General features: G+C 40.4%; 1 protein-coding gene across 1 annotated transcript; it reads right to left on the bottom strand.

The window, feature by feature from the left end:
- Window positions 1–3952: 3952 nt before the first annotated feature.
- SMLR1 (small leucine rich protein 1) lies at window positions 3953–11462 on the bottom strand. Its single transcript, XM_016204980.2, is given in 3 exon segments — window positions 3953–4038; window positions 11100–11267; window positions 11270–11462. Coding segments are annotated over 3 exon segments (447 nt in total).
- Window positions 11463–24074: the final 12612 nt, after the last annotated feature.

Genomic DNA, 24074 nt, shown 5'->3' with positions numbered 1-24074 from the left:
ATATAATGACTGCCGCCTTTGGGATCTGTTTCCACTGAATTCTCTCACCTGCGAAAGGTCTTTCTCGCTTTCTCTAGAATGATGAGAGAAACAACTCCTCCTCACTGGGGGAGCCTGTCTCAGCAAGCCAAGCCTTAGGAATATTATGGAACCAAATGTGATTCTGTAAATATTTTTCATCAGAAAGCTTATATATATAACATATTTAAAGCAGAGGTTGATCTTGCCAGGGATTTTTGAGAACAGTCGCAGAGATAGGAAGTGTGTCTGCAGTAGCTCCAGTGGATCAGGAGATGCAGTCAGTCAGACTCAGGCTGATTCAGCTCGGACAACAGGGACAGGGCCTGGGGTCCCAGAGATGTCTGAGTACCTGTAGGGGGAAACAATGCTGAAAATGTCATCTGTGACTACAGCAACAAGGCTGTCTTTTTTGATATTTTGTATTTTTTACAAATAGTTTCTCAGGATCTCTATAAACTGAGCTTTCAAAATGCTAAATGATAGACTAAGGAAGTAGGTCAACCAGGTTCACTGAGCTGAGACATCCAGGTGCTAATTGTGTATCATAAGTCAAAAGCAACATAATTTGGGGGTGATAAGCAATAATTCAGTTGCACAGGGTTTTTACAAGTATTATTTTACATAAGTCTTATAGTGTGTGGAACACAGGAAACAGCAATGCACATTCCACAGTCACAGCAGGATAAAAAATAAGGTTTTCAAAAAACGTGTAGAGTTGGTAGATTTTTGGCAGTGTACTATCTTGAATAGCTTCTGCTTTTCTCACGGGCACTGTCATGAGGCTACTTAGGAAGCCTTCTGGGAAGGCTTGGGCTTTGGAGGTGAGTGGACTTGACGTTGCTGAGCCTACTGTCAGGAACCCTTTATGGTCTGCTCATCCTCTCCTGGGTGGAGGCAGCTAAGGTGGCTGGTGTAACAGGCACAAATCCCTCTTTAAGACTCTAGCTGCAGACTTCCTAACCACAGACTCCTGGGTGAATTTCAAGGGGCTAAGCATTCCTCCAATATATGCAAAATCATGGTTATGTACATTTTTCCTAGAGATAAAAGATGATTCCTGGCTTTCATCAAATTCTCAAAAGCCTTTATTACCTAAATTAAAGGTTAGGAAACTCTTAATCTGGGTTTGGAATGTGGATTTGAAAATTTAAAAAGTGGAAAGAATATTTAAAATTTCATCCGGAGGTAATTAAATTTTTTTGAACACGTTTCTCATTCACGTCTTGTCACTCATTTGCCAGAGTGAATGTCATTGTACAAATTGTGATAAATTCAGAGGCCTTTCCTGATTACCACACTAATTAGTCAGAAAGCAAGAATCTCAAGAGCATTTTGTTTTGAAAATTATAACTTTTTATAAACAAATGAAAAAATTGATCTCTCAAATGTGTTTTAACAGTTACAAACTGATTTCCAAGACATAGTTTTGCCAAAGAACTCAAAATGTCAAAGCAATTTTTGTTGTATGAAAGTGTTTGCCCTCGATTTTCCATTTGCTACTAAATTGTATATAGAAATTACCGGAGGCTGTTACCTGATCAGATTCATTATAAGTATATTTTCTTTTTTTTTAAAGGGGTTGCAAGTAATATTTCAGGGAACAAAATGTGTGCCCTTCTTTATCTCATTTTCTGTTTTATCTACTTGGTTCAGGGTATGAAGGACAGGTTGTGGACTTGCAGTTTCCCAGGGCCAGATTTCTAACAGGAGAGATGGAAAGATAATATTAGCTGCTTTAGGTTAGCTCTGTTAAAATTTTCTTTGGTAAATTTTTATTGAATAAATGGTCACATAACAAAACTTAAAGCACCCCTTAAGTGTTCTACTGAAGGTCTCATGTTGGGGAAACAGAATTGGCAATTCTTTCAGATATGAGAACATTAGAAATAAGATTAGGAACTGTTGAGGTGAGACCATTCAGGGTCTGAGAGCATTTTCGGCTCCTGGTGAAAGGATTTGGAGCATAGGATGGGAGAGACTATATAGGATAGTGTCGGGAGACTGCTTGCCTGGTCTCGGTGGCAGCCACGATGAAGAGCCAAAGCCATGCAAACTGGAATGAGACCTTAACCGCTGAGCACGGGAAGAGCAAAGGCGTGGCCATGCAGTTGGTTGGCTGTGCTCTGCAAAGGGCTTGTCAAGTTCAGTAGCGGTGCCTGGAAGCAGATGATAGTAAAATCCTTGGGACTTGGTCACTCCATGGGAAAACCAACATGTTTCTGCCCCTCTCTACACACAGAAACATTATGGGATCTACTCATGAGTTCACTAGAAATTCCTTGCTCTTATCTTACTCAAAAGCAACAAAAGAACTATGTCTTGCGTTCAACTGCTGGTTATGCTTATCACTGAAAACACATATATTTAGAGTTCATCTGTTACCACCATAGCTGGTAAGGCAGAGGTGTTGGAGAGGCATCCAGCAGAGCCGAGGCAGGCTTCCGAAATGCCGTTTCCAGAAGGTGAGCAAACACCGGTGGCCGAAGCACAGATTTGGCTGGCAGCTGGGAATACAATGTGTCCTTTCACACCTTCTGTTCCAAAATGCACTCTTACATAAGCTGGTTTCCACCAGGGGCTAAAAAGAGATCCCTCCCAGAACTGAAAGAATATTGTCATTCCTTCCATATGGCACGAATACTGTTACTCTAAATTACCCTAGTCTGAAAGGCCCAGCAGACATTTTCACTGTAGCCAAATGCAGTAAAACACGGAAATGAGTGTCTTCAGTCAAAGGGTGAGTTTCATATTTTTCAAAAAGTGCAAATGGAGACCAGTAGCTCACTGGATGCATATGAAGAACTTGAGGGGAGGGGGAAGAAGCAGAAAATACCCAGCACGGGTGGTGGGGTCTTGCTTTTTGTCTTCATCACCCGTGCAACCTTTTGTATGATTGTGTGTCACTATGGAAATTGGCGAATTTTCTTACAGGTGACCAAATTCATAATGTTTCATAAAGTTAATCACTCGAATGGCCTATTAGATTCATATACAAATATTGGAACATAACCAGACTTACACTTAGGATATTTGAAGCATCTTTTGTTAATATTAACTAGGAAACTGGAGAGCATAATAGTCACCACTATGTTACCGCTTCGAGTGAAATGTTTCTTTTATCTCTGTTGGCTCTTTGGGGCTGTCTCTGAAAGAGAATTCTGGTAGGGAAATGTGGACTTCTTTCCTCATTTAGGAACAGCTCCCTGATGCTTTGGTTTGAAAGGCAAAGCCCTGAATTATTCCCCTCGTGAGTTACGCGGACGTTGTGCTCTCCTTTTCCCAGCACCAAATTGCCAGTGTCTCCAAGGCACCTCCTCTGAAACGACATTTGTGGGTGATCCATATGTAGTATCGAGAGACTGCACTTGTTTTGTGATTTGATAATGTGATTGTGAAAGCAACTGGGAAAAGGAGAGAAGCAGACTCAGGGCCAGAATGATGCGTGAAAAGGTGTGAAAGGCTGTGGAAGTGCCAGAGGAGGAGGTGGGAACCCTCGCATGGAATCCACGGGGCTCCCGAGGCATTTGTCTTTTGCCATCTATCTCATATCCACCAGAGTTTCTTTACCTCTAGAATAATTTGGGCTTCCACAGGATTCTGTAATATTGATGCTTAAGGATTTTATTTTTAAAATATGCCCTTCAAAGTAGACATAGTCCTTTAAACGTTAGAAAGTTACAATGTGTCCAGTCCATAGAGCACATCCTAGAAAATACTATTCTTGGTACTCTGAAGACCTGCAGTTTAAGCTGAGGCTTAAAGAAGTCTTCTCGGATAACACTGCCACTCGTCAGTATGGTTCAGGATGAGCATCTTAGTGGTCCTATTTTTGCTGTGGTTCTAGTTTGTTAGCCTTTGCTAGCTCTGCTGTGGACCGTTAGTCTCTGAGCAAAAGCTCAGTGCACTTCAGCCATCGATGAGCCCCCAGGGGTCACTTTCGTTTCGTTCTCTGGTACAGGGAGGAAGCAGCCCTGCGGTTGTGATGGTGATCAGGAGTCTGGCACAGCTCTTCATTGACTGAAAGGAAAAATATCAGTTAACACCTTGGAAATAGCGAGGTGCCATAAGTGGTTATTGTCCAGTACTTCAGCACTGGCGGCCCCAGCAAGGTACAAAAGTCCAGGTCTCCTGAGCAAGTCCTAGCAGGAGCTCTCCTTACCCCCTCACCCACTTCTGAAAAATGTAAATGCTTATTTCTAAAGAGTGGTCCTGGTTAGAGTGGACAGATTACCGTTGTAATAAACAATTGTTACATGCTAAGTATATTTTACATGTAGCTGATTAAGTGTAGATTAAATTTATTTAGTTCCTCGTATTCAACAGGCATTTATTAAGCAGGTCTCTAGGCCAGGAGCTGGGGATATGGAAATGAGTAAGAGAGGCTTTCTGTCCCTGCCCCACCCCAAATAGGTTTGGGCATTTATAGCCTTTTGACATATCAAAATATTATTCTTTCTCTACCTTTTGGCATCTTTTACTGAAAACTGACAGTTTCAAATTTTCACCACCTACACACTACTTAACTCCTTAAAATGTAACTTCAAGTAAAGCTACTCTCACTAAAATATTAAAAACTTATCAATAATATCCCAATTACTAAATCTAGTAGCACTTTCTCCCTCTGTAGCATTTGACATGAGCTCCCCCCCACACACATACCATGCACCCTATCACATTTCCTCCCTTTGGCTTTTATTATGTTTCTCTTTCCATATACTCTCTCCTGTAGCTTCAACTGTTACCTCTCAGCAATGACACATTTGATCTTTAGCTCTGAGGTGTCTTCTGACATCCCAACAAGTATCTTTTGAGATCCTCCTGGTATATATATATATATACCTGATATATATAAACTCTTCCCAACTGTCACCAAAACACGAGTTAATCTGCTCTTTTTACTCTTAAAAGTTTTATTTTCAAAATTGTAACTAATCAGCCCAACCAGCATGGCTCAGTAGTTGAGCATAATCAACCTATGATCCAGTAGATCACAGTTCGATTCCCTGTCAGGGCACACACCCGGGTTGCTGGCTCGATCCCCAGTTGGGGGTGTGCAGGAGACAGCCGATCAATGACTCTCTCATCATTGATGTTTCTATCTATCTATCCTCTGTTTCTGAAATCAATAAAGACATTTTTTTAAAAAAAGAATTGTAACTAATCAAATTATTCAAACCAGAGACCAGAAGCTTGTAATCTCATGGGAGGTGATACATGTTTATAGAATTGAACCTGAAAATGTTTTTTTGGTTTTTTTTCTCCCATGTCAAATCCAAGCAGTTTATCCCTGCCAGGCACTTTATATGCCAGGTACTCCAGGACACGAGTTCTTCAAGGGCTTCACTGTTTGTCATCTTAGTCTAGAGAGGGTACACATGCGTCGGATGGTGACAAGCTCTAGCTTACATGAGCCTCAAGGTATAATAGTTAATATTTGTTGAGCAGTTATGTGCCAGACACTGCGCGAAGCCCCTTGCATACCTTATTTAATTCTTGCAATGATATTTTGTTGTAGTCACTGTTGTTGTTCTTACTTTACAGAGAAACGAACTGAAGCAGAGGGAAATCAAGGTGAAGCAATTTGCCCAGAAACTGATGGGCTCAGGATTCGATCCCAGTCTGACTCCGTAGCCCACACTCTCAACCACTCAGTTACACTGTCTTTCCACATAGATTATTGCTCCTTCAAAGGTATTGCTTGAGATGGTCCATGGCTTAGATTATAAGATCATTGGAATATGAGTAATTTCTTTCCTTTTACTCATAATTACCAGAGGCTAAACTGCACAACCAGTGCTGTGTATGAGGAACCAGGATACAAGTTGTGACCTGAAAATGGGTGACCTGAGCAATGACACTGAAAGAAGAGAACTCTAATAAGATAGAGAACAAAATAGAGACCAAGAGGAAGCTTATCAATAGACACGCATTATCTGTCCAGTAAATAAAGTGTTTGTGCTAGGTGCGATGCAGAGAGCAAGAGAAAATTTAGCCGCCTTCTGAGAGAGCTTGCAATTTGGCCACCATTTAATTTCAAAGAGTCTACAAAGGAGAGTGCAGAGAGAGATTAGACAGGTTAGATTAGGCAGGTGGCCTTGAAGATCCCCATTTGTTATTGTGGAAAATTCTACAAGTAACCAATTTTTCCCTTTGGGCCACAGATGAAGAAATGTGACCTTGACTCAGGGCTTTGTCTTTATGCTGAGGAATCACCCTCATCAGTAATTACAGTTACTCCTGTTATATAAAGAGATTGGTCAAATCCTCTTAAAGCTTTTGTAGAAGTCTTGCCTTGTCTCAAATTCTCCAAGTTGCCTTTTGTATTGGGGGTTAGCTTATTTGTCTGGGCCAAAAAGATTCATTCATTCAACAGATAGCTATTGAACACCTACTGCATGTTCAATGCACAAGGGTAGTGAACTGGCTGAGAGGGCGAGCTCTGGATCGGGCCAGCCAGGGTTCAAAGCCTGTCTCTATCGTTTTCTAGGTGAGTGACCTTGGGCAATTCGCTTAATTATTAGAAGATAACTTTATTATTTGTTATTATAATGACATAATTTATAAGTGAGCAGAGGTAATAATGACTAATAATAATTGTTTAGAACTGTCACTGTTAAGAACCTCATCACCTCACATAATCCCCACAGTTACATCGTGCTATTATTTTTTTCTTACAGAGGAAGAAACAACTTTCAAGAGGTTGAGTGGCCATTGTTACAGATCTTGAATTCGAACCCCCTTTGGTTTGACTCCATAGTCTGAGTCTTAACAATTTCACGCTGCTGAGCCTTAAATTATTCTGATCTTTCCCAAAACTTCATTTTCCTTTGTAATTGCTGACTACTAAAAATATACATGAAATTCAGTAGAAGATGTCTAGCTACCCTGTACATTTTCAATACTTATGTTGTCTATTTTAGAATATAAGTTGCAGAAGGCCAGAACCTGATCACTTACCTGACTTTATTTGGATCCAATGCCATACAAAAACTTTCAGGCATTCAATAGACACATTTTTTTTTTAGATAATATTTTTGGCAATGTTGGTTATTTTGAGAGCAATTTGTTCTTGATCAGAATGATGGTATTTTGGGGACAAGGAGTGGCACTGACAGTAGAAGTTTAGGAATCTCAGGATTTGGGGAGATAAGACAATCAGAACTTCCACCTTACAAGACATGAGATGTCCATGGCATGGTTGATGAAGGGTTTGGCAATGGAAAGTTCAAGATTCAGACCTTCACCTTAAGAGCTATTCCTCAAGGCAGTTGACAGATTGAAGAGTACAGGATGTTAGAGAATTTTCTTTTCTTCCTTTGTGAGAAAATTGATGTTCTCTACATACTAATTAAATTTACGTGCACCATTACCTCCTCAGGCTGGCAGTGCAGGGATTAATGTTGAGTAATTACAATACCTCCACATGCTTTCCATCATGTCCTAAAAGGCCTCTCCTCTCTAACGGACTAGAATGCATGAGGCAGGCAAACTGATTTCCTGTTTCAGAATGCAGGACTCAGGGGTTCTGTGAATGCACCAGTTAATCTGTCACTGTCCTTTTCTTTACAGGAACAAAATAGGAATGATTACACTTGCCATAACCCTGGTCGGAAGATTAATGACATGACATTTGACCATCTGTTTACAGTTTTTAAGTGGGAGCTGCTAAATAGAGATATTTTATTTGGGGCCAAGTGATCTCATTTGTCCTCAAACTGGAGAGAAGGTATTACTATGTATCCTTAGGAAAGTCGCTATAGAAATAACTATTTTTAAAAGCTACATGCTCTTAGATTTTTATTTTAAAAAGGAAAGGAGAATTTGGAATGAAAGAGATCAGATCTACATAAAAGTGAAAACGTGCCTAGTCCAAGGTTATTTGCTAACACTGGAAAACATAATCGGGAATTACTACAAAAAAAAAAAAAAGATGCACAGATCCCATTTGGGAAGTGGGGAAATATAAGCCAAGGATGATTGGAATAATAAATTTCTTGAGAGAATAAAATAGTACAGGCTGCTCCTCAACTGCTCCTTACCTGTCCAGGTAACTGTAAGGGAGAGCACTCAGGATCGCAATTTCCTCACCCCACCATGCTTGGGACCAAGTCTCATCAGAATGAAAACTGACAACAGGGAAGACTGTTGGTCCAGACAGCAGGCAGTCCTCTCAGCGTCCTCCAGATGGTTCACTGACAGGCCACTAGCAACAGAGTGCTAAGAGTCATTAGTATTCTTTCCAGCAATAAACTTCAGATGGGGCTGCCAGTGCATTAAGTGACTGATGCACAGATTTTTGTTAGCTCCTTTCACCTCAGCACTCCTGTACCACTTATCTGTAGCCCAAAAGACCAGATACATTTCAGTGAGAGTGAGTGGAGAAGAACCACAGAACATGGAGATTCATTACGTCGCTGAGGAGTGCCCCTTAGCTGTTTAGAAGGTCCCATGTATGGTGGGAGTGTTCAGCTATAACTTTGAGACAAGACCTAAGGAGAAAGGGCAGGTCATTCTTAAAGCCCTTTGACCAGACACCTATGAGGCCAGAGCCAGAAGCATGCAGATTTGCAACATCTCTCCTCCAATTTCTAATGATTTTGCCAGATGCCTTTTGTGGTTTTTCTAGAATTAAGTTTTTCTTTCAGTCCTGAAAACCCATAGGAAACATCAGTTCCAGTATTTGGACAACCCCTAATATATGGTAGATTCTCAAACATTTGTTTCAATGAATGAATGAATGAATGGAATGAATGAGTGAATGAATAGAACACTTCCTATCCAGAAGTACAATGCAAGTTTGGAGCAAGCCTAGAAGTTGGTGAAAGGCCTACCCAGAAAGCATTAGCCCTCATGATGTGAGGCTGACCTTGCTATCAGCGTAGATGTTATGTTGCAAAAAAGGGAGGCTTTGAGAGGGATGGGACAGATCCATAGTTCAGCAAGTCTAGAGGCCAAGAAAAGCTCAGTAGCATACCAGAATTTAGAATGAAGAGAAATGTGAAGAGAGAACAGGTCTTTGGGGCCCTCCACTTCTTTCACGCACACGCTGCAGAAGCAGTTCCAAGTTGATTGAGCTACAACCTTAATGTGATAATTCTCATTGGAGACCTGATTTCCAGACAACTTACAGGGCAGGGATGTGTTGAAGATGGAAGGGTGTCACCGTGCACTGATCACAGTGATGTACACAGGGAATGCTTCCTCTGGACCTGGGCCTGGGCGCAGCACCCCGACTGCAGTTCCTCCTGCCTCAGCCCCTGCGATGCTGGGCCACATGCGCAAAGGCAAGTTGACTTCCAAGGCATTCGGAAGGACTGTGATTGATATGTTTATACCTCCAAATTATCTAAGTCAAATACTGTAGACCCATTTTAATTTTATAAATTATAGGTGTTTTCCCCCTAATGTCACCCAGGGATAAAACTATAAAACCAAGATTCATCCTTTTTTGCAGAGTTTGTCCCAAATACCAGCTGTCCTGCCAAAGGATCTGACCTATAATAACAGATAAGTAGAGGCCAGTAAGAGGCTTTGGAACCCATGAGGTTATCTTGGCCTGTTGTTTGCCTCATTTAATGCTTGATATATTTTTGAGATACTAAACATTTTACCTCACCAAAGAGGCAGCCAGAGATGACACTTGGAAGTGACTCGAGCTATCCAAGTCCCTGACTGTGATGTTGGCATCCTATTACTGCTCCGCAGGGTGCTCAATATCAGTGGGAGCCTGGCATGCTTGTGACTGACAGTGACCACTGTAACAGCTTTAAAAGACCTTCAAATGGGAATGTTTGCAGTGGCCAGGCATGAAGCCTACTTGGGAAACTATAAAGGGGCGCTGTAATTAGGAGCTTGGGGGTTTCTAATTTTCCTTTCTTCAGAGGCTCTTTGCCAGGGCTCAGTGGTGTGAATGGCTGGGTGGCAGAATATCCAGCAGACTGGTCTTGGGCAACCGAAGATAAACTGACTTAATAAAGAAAGAGGTTTATCTCACAAATGCTGTGGAGCAAGGCAGACTACAGCTGGGTCACTCAACGAGAGAACTGTTCATAAAAACAAGACACAGAAACAAAAGGCTAGGGGGATATTTGAGTACATGGTGATCAAAAATTTATTCCACAAGTACTCTCTGTCCTCTAGGATTTTTATGTTCTAAATCTCATAAAAATAAATATCCCAAATTGTACTTGTATTCGATTTTAGATCATATGTGATCACATTCAAGATTCTGAACATCAGTTTGTATAATAATATCCATGAAGACATTGCTTGGACTTGGTAAGTTTGTGTGGGAGAGAAAGCGTTTTTAAATATATTTTTTAGTACTTAATATGATACTATCCAACTTAAGAAATATTGCTGTTTTTTGTTGATCTTGCTAAGATAGCTGTTAACCTCTGTGATAATAATCTATTGTTTGCTGGGTACACTGTTAACTCTCAAGTTACAGCCAAATAAACAGTCTCAACCCAGGACCCAGCTGCCCAGGTCTAAACCCCTTTAAGCTTCCTGATGTTCTGTTTGTTTATTTGTTTGGTTTTGGGTTTTCTTTCCCTCCTAAGTCTACAGCCTCATTTGCTTACACCAAGCCATCAAATATCTATTAGGGCTTGACATTTTCCCAAACACCACAGTGTTTGGCCCATTTCCTTACTAGAGTTCGGTGGATGTGTGTGTGCACTCTCACTCACAGGCACACACACATACATCTGTGGGGTAGAGAGAGCAGGCCATGAAAAATGTCTTAAAATTTGTGAATCTGTTGCCTGAGAGACAGAGACAAGCAATCGCGCCTTGAACTTGCCGAGTCCCAGTCTGACTGTCTGTGAGTGGCTGCGTTAAGGGCTCCCCATGGCAGGTCTTCAAAGCCTGGCGCGATCCCCACTCCTAAAAGGATCAAACTTTGCCACATTCACCGATGAAGATACCTTGAGAGACTATTTCATGAGAAGGACCTACAAATCGAAAAGATGTGTTGCTCCAGGCCTCCCAGAAGACACTGGCGTTGCACTGGCTCGTCCCAAAGGTGTGCCGTGGGAAAGGGCTTCCCACCCTGCCTCGTGTGGCCTCGCACTTACCCTCCATCAGTTTGATCCTGAAGTAGGCAATGAGGAGGAGCAGCAGTAAAGCCACAGGCAGGAAGACCCCGGAGAGCAGGAACCAGCCCGGGACCTCTCTTGGGAATGCCGACAGCACAGGGCTCATTGCCAGGCACACGGACCCCCGGGCCAGCGGGGAGGCCTGGGGACGAGGGCAGCGTGGCTCAGGAGCGCTTGTTTCCTTCTGGGAATCCGGCCTTTGCTCGGCACATCTCGGTGGAACTTTTTGTGGACTTTGCTCTGTTTCAACAGCCCCGTGAACTCGGAGAGGATTGCTGGCAGGTTACTCTGTAACTCAGCTGCGCAAGGTAGAGGAATCCCGAGGTGACTCTCCCACACCATTCCAGGGAGGCAGATTTATCTGGCAGGTTGGAAATCACACCAGGAGGCCTAGATTTCTTTGTATTCAGTTTATCTGGGGTGAAAAGTGCCTGACTTCAAGCAAACCCCATCCTTATACATATTCTATTTATATATTCCCTGACACAGGAATGACTTTTCCCACATTTTCTAAATTTCAGAGTTAAAAATTACTTAGTAGCCATGTCAATGTACCTATGAAACTTTGTCTAGAAAGAGTGAATTTTCCTTCATACTTAGTTGACACAAATAATCTCAAGGAAAGAGAAAAAAAATTCTCTCCATATGTGAAAAGTCTTAGAACGTCCTGTGCTGAATGCTTTTCTGAGAGACGCATGTGTATATTCATTTATTCAGCAGACATGTAATTCTGCAGAACCCTCAACGAGATGCTGGGGTGCAAAGGACAGTGAGTCACGGCCCCGTCCTCTGAGAGTGGAGACAGGCACAGAGATAGTGGCCACAACTGAGAATGATGGAATGGGTGGTAGTAGGGCCTCTTTCTTCTCCCAGATCCACGAGTGTTTGCTTCTCGCGTTAGGAGCTCGTGCTCTCTGCTGCCTTCCGCTCACACACTCCTGTGCCCGCCATTACCAGCAGAAGATGGGCCCTAAACCATAGTGACGTGAGCTGTGTGGCAACTACGAAGTTTCTGGGAAAAGAAAGGGCCGTTAACTATGTTGGCGTTGACTTGTTGACTAAGTTGAGTTGGCATTGACTGCTTGAGTAAAAATTTTTCAAAGATGCTAATCCACTAAGCTAAAACCAACGGAAAGAATCACTTTCACATTAAAAGGATCTCCTGGGGAAACTGTAAAATTTGGGGGGGATTGGTAGCCACCTTTTTGGGTTCATGCCCCTTCTCGTGTGTACCCTGTCTCCTGCCCCCACTGGGCAGCTGCCTTAGTGAGTGGCCGACGGTCTTTCATGAACGTGCTGCCGTCAGCATCTCCTGAATTTTTTCATCAAGGATTGTGCATGGCCATGCAGAGCCTCGGTCCCAGCTATGACATTGGTTCCCTAATTTATAAAATAATAAGAACGGGATGGGTCTGGAAAATGCCGGGCTGGCATTCCTGAGTGGTGAATAGTAAACAGCTTCCTCTCAAAAGAGAGACATCTTAATTTCAGAAAGAGGCATTTAGAGTCCCCAAGGTTAAGTCAGCATTATTTTATTTGCTTCTCTGCTCCCACTTGCGCGGTGCTGCTGCTATTCCTCTAGGGTGCCCTCCAGTCGGATGGCTCTCTGGTGCTCTTTCAGCTGGAACAGGATGCTAATTTGTAAAGTGTCAATCTACCAAGACGTTCCATGAACAGGCGACATTGCCAGGGAGATGTTAGGCAGCTGTTAGGCAGACTGTTGGTCATGTTCTTTCTTCCTGCTTCATTCCATTCAGCAAGCCTTCCTCGAATGCCTGCACAAAGGTAAGTGAGAGGAACAGGCAAATATATACAGGCGGCCGTAATGGAAGCTCCCAGACTGACGGATCAGCAAATGCAATGGAAGCGCTGGAAAGAGACTGATTAATTTCAGTTAGGGAATTGGGCCGAGTTCGTTAAAAATAGGAGTTGAGCTGAGCCTGGGTATGGGGAGCTGAGGAAGGACCTCCTTAAACAAACGGTAGGGCCAGACAGGGTTTAGAGAGGACAGGGAAGAATTGAGAGTGGCCACATGATACGGGATTCAGGCCAGAGAGTGTTGTAAGAGGTGGAAAAGTGGGATAGCATCAAAGCTTACAGACTCTTGAATGCCCTACTAAGGACTATGCTGTTTGGACAAGGGCAAACAATCAACAGTCTTTGATCATCAAAGTGTGTGATCTGACCTGGTTCAGGAAGCACTTAGGTAGCACTTGAGAAAATGCGCTGGCGAGAAGAGAGAGCAGAGTAGGTTGTCTCAACATGGTATCAAGATGTAATGAGTCTGAGTGGCAGAGGGAAGGGAAAGAAGGAGACAGGCAGTCTGCAGAGATGACATGAGCAGTCCTTGGTGAATAATTTTATAATTTTACCGAGATAGGTAGATATTGCCAATGATACTAATAATCACTGAGCACTGACTATGTATCAGACACCATACAAATATACTTTGTGTTTATCATCTTATTTAATATTCATAGTAATCTTATAAGGAAGATTCTCATTATACAGACAAAGAAGCGAGGGACAGAGAGATTAACCCAAGCCATATATCTAGTAAGTGACAAAGCTAGGGTTCAAATCCAGAGCCCATGCTCTCAACCAGTGTGCTATGTCTGGCTTGGGTGGCTGTAGGGAGTGTTACAAACCTGAACCCAGGCTGGACACAGGCTTGGGTAAGGGAAGATTTGTAGTCTTCCTTATTAAGTTGGAGGTAATGTAGAGATATTCAAGGGAAACCTGGTGGAAATATGGAGTTCAGAAGAGATTCATATAGGCTACTACAAATAAAGTGCTCTGGACATTCCTGTATAATTCTTTATACGGACATGTTCTCTATGGCTGGATCATAAGGTAGGTGTGCGTTTAATTTTTTAAGAACTTGTCAAACTGTTTTCCAAACTAATTATACCATTTTATATCCCCACCAGCAGTGTTATGAGAATTCTAGTTCCTTCACATATTCACCAACACTTGGAATGGTCAGTCTTTTTAATTTTAGCCACTCCATTGGTATGTAATGGTATCTCATTGTGGTTTTAGTTGCATTTCCCTAAAGATATTGAATATCTTTTCATGTGCTTACTTACCATTTTGTGTATCTTATTTGGTGAAGTATGTGTTCAACATTTTTGCCCATTAAGAAAATTGGATTATTTTCTTGCTGAGTTTTGAGAGTTCTATGCATAGTCTAGATAAAAGTCAAGTATCAGATATTTGATTTGAAGGGATTTTTTCCAGTCCTAGTTTTGTTTTTTATTCTCTTAACAATGTCTCTTAAAACACAGAAGTTGTTCTGTGTTTAATAAAACCAGTGAACCAATTTGTTCTATGGATTGTGCTTTTCATATCTAAGAAATCTTTGCCCAACTCAAAGTCACAAAGGTTTTCTCTTGTGTTTTCCTCTAGAAGTTTTGTAGTTTTAGCTTAATTAGGTCTATGATCTATTGTGAATTAATTTTTGTATATGGTGAGAGATATGGGTCAGAGTACTTTATGTATTTATTTTCACATATGAATATTTGATTGTTTAGCACTATTTGTTGAAAAGCCTGTCCTTGCTCCTGAATTGCCTTTGCATTTCTGTCAAAAATCAGAAGTCCAGTTATGTGTGGGTGTGTTTCTGTACTCCCTGTTCTGCTCCATTGATCCAATTGTTAATTTTTGTACCAATACCATTCTGTCTTGATTACTATAACTTTAAAATGAGTCTTGAAATTGGGTTCTGTTAGCCCCCAACTTTGTTTTTATTCAAAGTTGTTTTGGCTAGTGTAGGCCATTTTCATTTCCATATAGAGCTTCAGAATTAGCCTGCCAATTTTTATAAAAACACCTGCTGGGATTTTGATTAGGATTGCATTGAATAGAGAGATGAGGAGAGAATCAATATGAGGAGAGAATTGATATTTAACAATACTGAGTCTTCTGACCCATGACCATGACATATGTTTCCATTGTACTTGGGTTGTCCTTAGCTTTTTACAATAATATTTTGAGCACTTACTATGTATCAGACATCATATAAACACTCTTTTTGTTTATCATCTTATTGTTTATCATCTTATTTATACTGGTCTTGAACATTATTTTTGTCAGATTTATCCCTAAATATTTCATATTTTTATGTGATTGTAAAGGGTATTGCTTTTTAAACTTCATTTTCTGATTATTTCTAGTATTAAAGGTTTTCTTAATTTATGAAAAATACTACATCACTGGGATCTTCTAGAAGATTAAATGTCAGAATTTATTAAAACATCCTCCAGAGCTTGAGAACTTTTGTCTATAAAGGCTCTCATCCCAATCCAAACTGGACATAGTAGCAGTGAAAGGATGGTTGCTTGAACACTGGTCATCTATCTACTTGATTTACCAAAATTCAGGGTGGGGTTGCATAGAGAGTGCATAATTTGCCACCATAATGATAGCAAATTCTTTTCCGGTCTCTTTAACATGTAGTGGGAATAATATCATTGGAAAATATGCATCTGTGAAACTAGAGGGACATATTTCATTGGGGATTAAACTCCCTTTTTGATTTCCTTAATAGCGAATGCTCCCATTGTTGATTTACATAATGATTTAAAGCACAATTAATTGCAGATGTTAATATTGGGGAGTAAAATTCTTAGGGTATTACTCTTATATCACCTGTTATATATACTCTTAGTGACAGCTGGGCAAAAGCCTTCCTTAGATAATAGTGATCTATTGAACGTAATACCAAATCCAGCAGGCCTCTGGTTTGGAGTCTGCATTCATCTGACTGAGCCATAAAGAATGACTCATTCCAAAGACATGATGCAGAACAAAGAAGGTTCTGAAGTCCATCAGAGGAAAGTGCCAGAGTGCCATTGACTGATATCTGTACTATCAAATTATGTGCAGCTACAAAACCAACACAAAAGAATTAAAGGCAAACAAAACTAACAAATTTAAAATAAAGTGCTTTGACTTAATTATACTGTGATGGTTTTCTGAAGTGAAGCTTCACTCACAGTGTAAATGTAGTGTTGACTCACTCTAGTGTGAGCCTTTTGAGTAGGGAAACCCATATTTTTCTGCCTCTTGTTAACTGTGCCTCTGAACTTGGCTCACTAGTTCATGTCAATTAAGGTAGTATCACTTGGCACCAGTACTACAGTCAACACAAGAATGGGGACTTTGAAATCATGTGGCAGTGGTGGGTTATAAGGTGTTCATTCAACAAAAACTATGATCACAGTAGTGACAAGAAAGACTTTAAATTATTTATAAACTTTTGGGAAAGGTCCTCCAGCTTTCATTTATTAATATGTGCAGGTAAGAAATATGTATTGGGGGCTTGACATGTGCCCTGCATGCACTGATTTGTGGGCTATGAACATAGCCATGGGTAAGACAAAATCCCTGTCTTTGTGAAACTTATATACCCATAGAGAAGACTGATAATATGCAGTAGCAGGTAACAGTTATCAAATGCATGTGTTGTTCCAGGTAGTAGCCTAAGCACTTCATATGTTCCATCTCATTCCATTCCCATATCAATGTCTTTGAAGTAAGTACCGCTTATAATCATCACCATTTTGTAAATGGAGAAATTCATGGAACTTTCATAACTCACCAAGGATCACACTGATGCAAAGCCAGGGTTTGAACACAGAGCCCAAACACTTATCCACTATACTCTACTGCTTCTCAACCTCCTGGAGATATACATGTACAATGTTAAGTAGTGATAAGTGCTCTTCAGAAAAAGAAAAAGAGAGAGAGAAGAGAATAATAAGAAATGCTAATTTTAGGTGGGGTGGAGAGGGAAGGTGTATTGGCATACTAGGGCTGCCATTAACAAAATACAACAGACTGGGGCCTTAAACAACAGACATTTTAGTCCATTACAGATGGTTTTTTTTGAAAAGCTGACTCTTGAGCAGTCTTGAATGAAGTGAAAGAAGGAACCATGTGCATATTTGGAGGAACAGAGTTGTAGGCAGAGGGAACAGAAAGTACTAAATTCTTGAAATAGGACTTTTTTTGGCATGCTAGAAATATGTAGGAAGATGTATTGTGGCGAGCATAATGAGAAAGGGGGAAAATGATAGAAAATACATTTTTGGGACACATTGATCTAGAAACTTGACAATCCTGGCAACAGGCCAAGAAAATGTACCCATAATATGGTCTGTGAAACTTTAATTCTACCACATTTCATTCAACATTGCTTGGGAAATAGTTAAGTACATGTAGTAAATACTGGGGTAAGTAGGTTTCTGTATTGAAAGTTTTCTTAGAGACTTTCATTTGGTGAAGTGCGTTGTGAATCTCCAAGAGAGGCAGAGCACAAGCCTTTTGCAAACTCACTGGACCACTGAGTCCTTCTGACAAGAGAATCTCAGCGGGTTAGGGTCTGCAGAGCATGCTCTGGGGTGTGGGCCACTAGGGAAGGAGGTTTTTCCAGGTGCTCTGAACATACCTCCTGCCCCTAAGTATCAATATAGAGCTTTGGGATTCTTTTTGTTGTTCTGTTTTTGTGAACTGTACTGACACACACTGGGTCTGTTGCTGGGTAAGAGTAGAAATTTTAAGGAAGAGTAAAGCCTAAGAGAAGTCCCAGAGAGGCTTGCAGACCATTTTGTGATTTCTAAATTCTCCAATTTCTATTCCTTGCCATCATTTCAGGAGGATACCGACCCTTTCTTATCGGTCTCTCTGGCTGTGTGGAGGCCCTGGGAGGCATTTCGAACTTAGTGGACCCTCATCAGAGAGGCATTCACCACAGATGGCCATGTTCAATAGCAAAGACCTTGGGGTGGGGGTGGGGGCGGCGGGGTGCCTCAGACTCTGCAATATGTCAGAGATGAGCTTTCGGTAAGCGGAAACTAAACCTAAACCACACATCAGCAATTGATTTTATTTTCGTTAAACTGGGAGTCACCCTTTTCCTGCAATGTAGTATAATTCCTAAATATATCTCACAGAGGAGATAATCCAATGTAATACCATTATACAGACTTATAGCTGACCTTTGAGATCTATTTCGGAATTCTGTTTAAAATACCACAATTTTATTTCTATTTCCCTTTAGAAAAAAAAAAAAATCGTTGTGATTTTCACAATATCCAAGCAGTAAATCCGTCATACTCATTTAAGCCTGAGTGTTTGCAGGTAACTGACAAGTCTGACTGTTGCTTTGCGCCAGCCCTGTGTTGTATCCGGGAGCAGCGGTGTAGATTCACGCTACAATTTAGGTTAAGTTCTTTCATTAGGCAGAGTCGGTGTAATCCGCAAGTCTGTATTAATTAGGAGGGGTAACCTCTTTACCAGGGCATTAGTGTAGAACTTTTTGCCAAGGTAATAACAGGAAAATAACAGCTGTTTGTATAAAGAAACTAGGAATCATTTGCAGGACTACCGGAGGCAACGGGGAGATTAATGCATGTTGTCAGTTGCACAGGTTTAATTTGACTTGTGCTAAAATAGCATCAGTACACATCGCCCCTTGCCATTCATGCCTCTCGAAGGCTGATTAGTTTACTCTCATTTCACCCTGAATGCTGCCAGGCAGTAATGAGTTGTAGCCATCTGGCAGCCTATTTTATCTTCCCCTCTGCCCCTCAAATAGCAGAGACCGGGCCGTTCTTTCCATGGGCGTCCATCCAGCTGCTCAGGGCTCCCAGCCCTCTCTCGGGCGCAGAGCAGATATCCTTCCAGACAGTGGATTCCCGAACGGGCCCAGTGTTTGTGCTGGAGCTGGGGGGCAAAAAGCCTCCTAATTTCAGAATTGGGAGGGTTGGAGCCTATATGTTAGCTTTAACGGTTAAACTATATAAAAAGAGAATTGTACAGTACAGCTACTGCTATAAAGTAGTATTTTTATAGATACATAATAATACAAAGTACACAGAGATAAGGCTCTTTATAGACATATAAAGCAATATTGTTTATATTGTCTTATCTCCTAAACCATCTGGTCTCAATAACTGCTTCCAAGTATAATTTTTTTCCTGTCATGATATTTTCAGAATAATCAGACGTATTACCTCATTATGGGTAAAGAATGATAACTAAGACTGACATGAAATTTCATTTTATTTCAAGAATACTATCAGCTCCCCCAAACTGTCCTTGTGCCCTTTCCCCACCATTCCACCCCCAGCACCAGGTAACCTCTGATATTCTTTCTGTCAAGGTAGATGAAATTCACCTTTTCTAGGGTGTCATAGAAGTGGAATCTTATAGTTTGTATGCGTTTGTGTCTGACTTTTTTTCTTAGCATAATTCATCCATGCTGCTACATTTTTCAGGAATGAACTCCTCTTTATTGGTGAGTAGCATTTCACTCCATATCCACTCTGAATCACTATAGAGATGCTATAATTTGTTTTTCTGTTCACCTGTTGATAGACATTTGATTTCTAATTTTTATCTATTATAAATAAATTTATGTACAAGTCTTTGTGTGGACATATATTTTTATTTCTCGAGTAAATATTTAGGTATAGAATTGTTGGAGCTTATGGTAAATGTATGTTTAATTTTATAAGAAACTATCAAACAACCTTCCAAAATGATCAGACATTATTCTCACCAGCAATGTATGAGGAGCATTCCAATTGTTCCGCATTCTCACCAACACTTGGTATTATATTATCTTTTAGAAATTTTATCCATGCTAGTCAGTATGTAGTAGTATTTCATTGTGCACTTAATTTGAATTTCTCTGTGTTTTAAAATATAGGTTTTTATTATTCTTTAGCTATGCCATAAAGATCAGCAAAACCCAAAATGTTAAAGCATCAAAAATATAGAATAAAAATGCATAATTAATACACCTGATGACTAATGACATTAAGCAACTTTTCATGTGTGTATTGGCCATTCATATACCTGCTTTTGTAAACTGTTCAACCCTTGTGCCTATTTTTTTTTTATTGTGTTTTCCTTCTTATAGAGTTCTAACTAACTGAATTCTTTATACATTCTGGATATAAGTTCTTTGTCAGATATTTGTATCGCAAATATTTTCTCCCATCCTGTGGTATATCTTTTAATTTTCTTAATAATATCTTTCAAGGAACTTACATTTTAAATTTCGATGAAGTCCCACTTATCAATGTTTTTCTTTCATTGTTCATGCTTTTTGTGTTTCATCGAAGAAATCTTTGCCTACACCAACATCATGAAGATTTGCTCTTTTTTTCTAGAAGTTTAATAATTTTAAATATTGCATTTAGGTCGGTGACCCATTTTGAGTTAAAATTTTGTATTGCCTAGGTAAGGGTCAAGGTTCATTTTCCCCTCAGAAACATTTGTTGAAAAGACTTTCCTTTCCTTGTTGAATTAAATTGATATTTTAATTTTTATTGGAAATCAATTGACCATTATGTGTGGGTCTATTTCTGAATTCTCTATTCTGTTCCATTGATCGGTACTTCTAGATTCCTGCTGATACCACATTCCCTTGATTACTGTAACTTTATAGTAAGCCTTGAAATCAGGAGTGTAAGTCATCCAACTTTGGGTTGTTTGGCTCCTATAAGTTCTTTTCTTTTCCAGATAATTTTAGGATCAGATTTATTTTTAAAACAACCTGCTGGGACTTTGATTTGCATTGTGTTGAATCCGCTGATCAATTTGAAGCTGATAAAAATATTAATAAAATTGAGTCTTCCAATTTGTAAATATGGTCTACATTTCCATTTATTTAGGCATTTTTAATGTTCTCTCAGTAATCTTTTGCAATTTTCATAGTACAGGTTTGCACATATGTTGTTTAATTTATTTCTAAGTATTTCATGCTTTTGATGCTATTATAAATGGAACTTTTAAAAAAAAGCTCAAAGGAAATCAAAGGAAAAAGTGAGGAAAATGATGTTTCCCTCCCATAACCTGTATATTAAAGCAGGGGCTAGGGGATCTGTGGGATAGGAACCAGGACACTGAAAATCTTTGGCTGATGTCTTCCATTAATGGCATGTTTGAGTTGGCTAAGACACAAAGGAAACACCAGATTTGACAAGTGGATGAACATGCACCCGCTTAGCTTCTGGCCACGAAGAGAGAGGCAGAGCCCTCAGCTGTCAGTCCAGGACGACGCCAGAAAGGGCAGAGCAGGAGTAAGACAGGACCACACATTGAGTCCCTTTGTGAACCAATTACTCTGAAATCTAGAACTTCTCACCAACCATGAAATTTAATTTTGGTGGGATAAGTGAATTGTTTATCCAGCGACCACGTACTTGATTACTTTGGATCCACTTCTCAAACGTCATGCAGGGAAGGAAATGAAACCCTAACGTTTATTGACTATCCCCTTTGCTCTTCAGTATGTTAGATGCTTTCATATATATTGTCTCATTTAAAACAATCCTTAAATGGTCCCATTTGAGCTAAAGAGGAGGATGTTATAATTGGCAGAGAGAAGGAGTTGAGTGTTTCTGTTATAGATTTCGCTGGATGGAAGTAATGGATTTCGCTTAGACTTGACGGTGGTTTTTCTAGTTGCAAATCACATTGAATGAATGTCGGTATTAAACGAATGACCTCACTCATTAGTGTGCGTGCTGCTTGATTTTTCCACCTACTGGCCCTTGCTCTGTTTCCCCTGCTGATTCTCTTAATCTGCTTTGCCTCTTTCTTCTTTATTTTTGGTTAATGTCATGTATTGGTAACCTGCTGTTTTCCCAAGCCCTCAGACCTCATTTATTGTACAGTGCTCTCCTCCAATCAGGGCCTCATCAGAGGCACACACTGCTCTCTGGGGACCTTATTTAATGGGCTACAATCAGGGACATTAAGACAGATCCATTCTGCAATTATTTTTATATATTTTTTCCTTTTGTTTTTTAAGGGGGAAATCTCTTCACAGAAAAATAGGCGTCTTTGCCTCATCCTCTCTCCTGGTTTATTATTCTTATTAAAACTGAGTGTGGGCAAACAGAGATTCATCTGGGGGGTTGAGTAAACAACGTAAGGGAGGAATATTGCGTTTGCTGTTGTGACTGTTTTATTCTGTATTGAAGAAGTAGAATTAGGTGCTGCTCAGCTCGCAGGTGATGGGGGGCCTGCCTGGAGGCCTCCAGGAGCCGCATCTCAAGGAGAGCTTATCTGAGCCTTGGAGCTTGGAGCCTGCTCTGGACCTCCAATGGCTGGCCGTGTAGACCTTCCATACAAATATTCCCAGGGCAAAGTCATCGCTTTAAACTTTGTGATCTTGAAAACTCTGGGAAGTTCAACATTATGAGGTTATTTAAAATACTCACCTCTGGTTCTTTGTCCAGGACAATCTGCCTTTATTTTTTTACATTTAGATCTTCTTGTATCCACACTCCAATGGTGAGATCTTCTGTTCTTGAAAAGCAAACAATTTAAATACAAAATGTTAGAAAGGTTTTGCACACACTACAGTAGGGAGGAGTGTATGAACCATGCATTTTTGCTTTCTGTAATTCTAAGGCTTTGACACCTTGGCGCCTTGTTGACTGTGGAAAGACTGCTCTTCCTGGAGCTAGCCAGTTTCTGGAGATAGTAAACAACTCGCCCACCAGGGAGCACGCCTTTCATATGTAGACCAGCTAATCCAGAGGCCACACCGCCCACGGCCTCTCTTATTGGGTGTTCACATTGAGGACCAATATTCCTCTGCCTAATCAGTCCAGGGCCAGGTACCAGGTAGGAGACAACTAGAGACAGCCCCTTTACCCCTGAGCCTGCTGAAATTATTCAGACTAATCCAGAAAGATTGGTTGTGTTGGATTGCCCAGGGCTCGTGGGGCCTGCTAAGGAGCTGGATTTCACCCTATCTGCTTGAGGAGGCAGTAGATATTTTAATCATGGTAGAGCCATGAGCAGGTTTGTGTTATGGAAAGATAACATATCTGGCAGCCATACGGAGGGTGACTGTGAGCAGAGAAAAGATTGGAGCTGGGGCGGCTAGTTCAAGGCTGTCTCAGAAGTTCAATTACAAACTCGAAAACAGAGATCAATGACTTAAAGATCAACCAGGCTATTAGGAATAGATTCAGGAATAGCAATTAAATCTCCATACTCTTTCATATGTTGTCTGCTGCCACATTAAACTCCCTGGCTTAGGAAAAGGCTTCCCACCCCCCCAAAAATAAGTGGGTAAAAGTACCTGTAGGGCTACTGCTAATTACTTTAGTGCCTTTTAATTTTTGCTTTATGTGTCTCCAATTGAATTTGACAATTCATGACAACCATTAACATGAGCAAAGTGAATTAGAAAGGTAGATATATTAGAATCCAAGAGAAAAAAGGTGTTTACATCTTGATGATCTTAACTCTTACATAAGGCTGTAGTCTTCCATTCCACCCCCCCGCCTTTCTATTTCTTTCTCCCTTTTTCTCCACCTCCCTCACCCTGAAAGGTATTTATTATATTTCCATATGCATTTGCTTTAGAAAAATTGTGTTTCTTTTAAGGTAAAAACCATCTTAGCCGCATATAGTTGGTGACCTCAGTAATGCCTTCTTCAAAGCCAAAAACATTCCACAGCTAACAGGAAAAAGTTTGGAATGCCTTGATGACTTTCTGTTTTTATAAATAGAGCATCAGGTGCCATGACCAGAAAAAAAAAGACTGATGAATAATGATCATGGTTTGTCAGTAGGAGTGGAGAGTAAACAATAGCATAATTCAATTTTTCTCATTATCAACTTGTCTCAAAGCATTTTCAAGCTTAGTTTCTCTGACTTTCTGCATGTTTATTCACATGCAGGAAATTAATTTACATTTATAATTTGCAAATATGATGCAAACCAAATACAGGCTGTGAACCAAGGGTACGGCGCCTTACACAATGCCTAGTACACTATCAATCCTAAAGAAATATTTGTTGAATGGAACAAATTTGAAGCATAATAGATATTAAAATGGGAAAGGATCAGTCTTTTGAATCACTAAGTGCCATGGTTGAAGTTTCCATGCATCCTGATCTGTTGGACAAGATTAACTCT

Source organism: Miniopterus natalensis, chromosome 5 (genome assembly GCF_054644295.1).
Source record: "Miniopterus natalensis isolate mMinNat1 chromosome 5, mMinNat1.hap1, whole genome shotgun sequence".
NCBI lineage: Eukaryota > Metazoa > Chordata > Mammalia > Chiroptera > Miniopteridae > Miniopterus > Miniopterus natalensis.
This window is presented reverse-complemented; position numbering and strand designations above follow the sequence as displayed.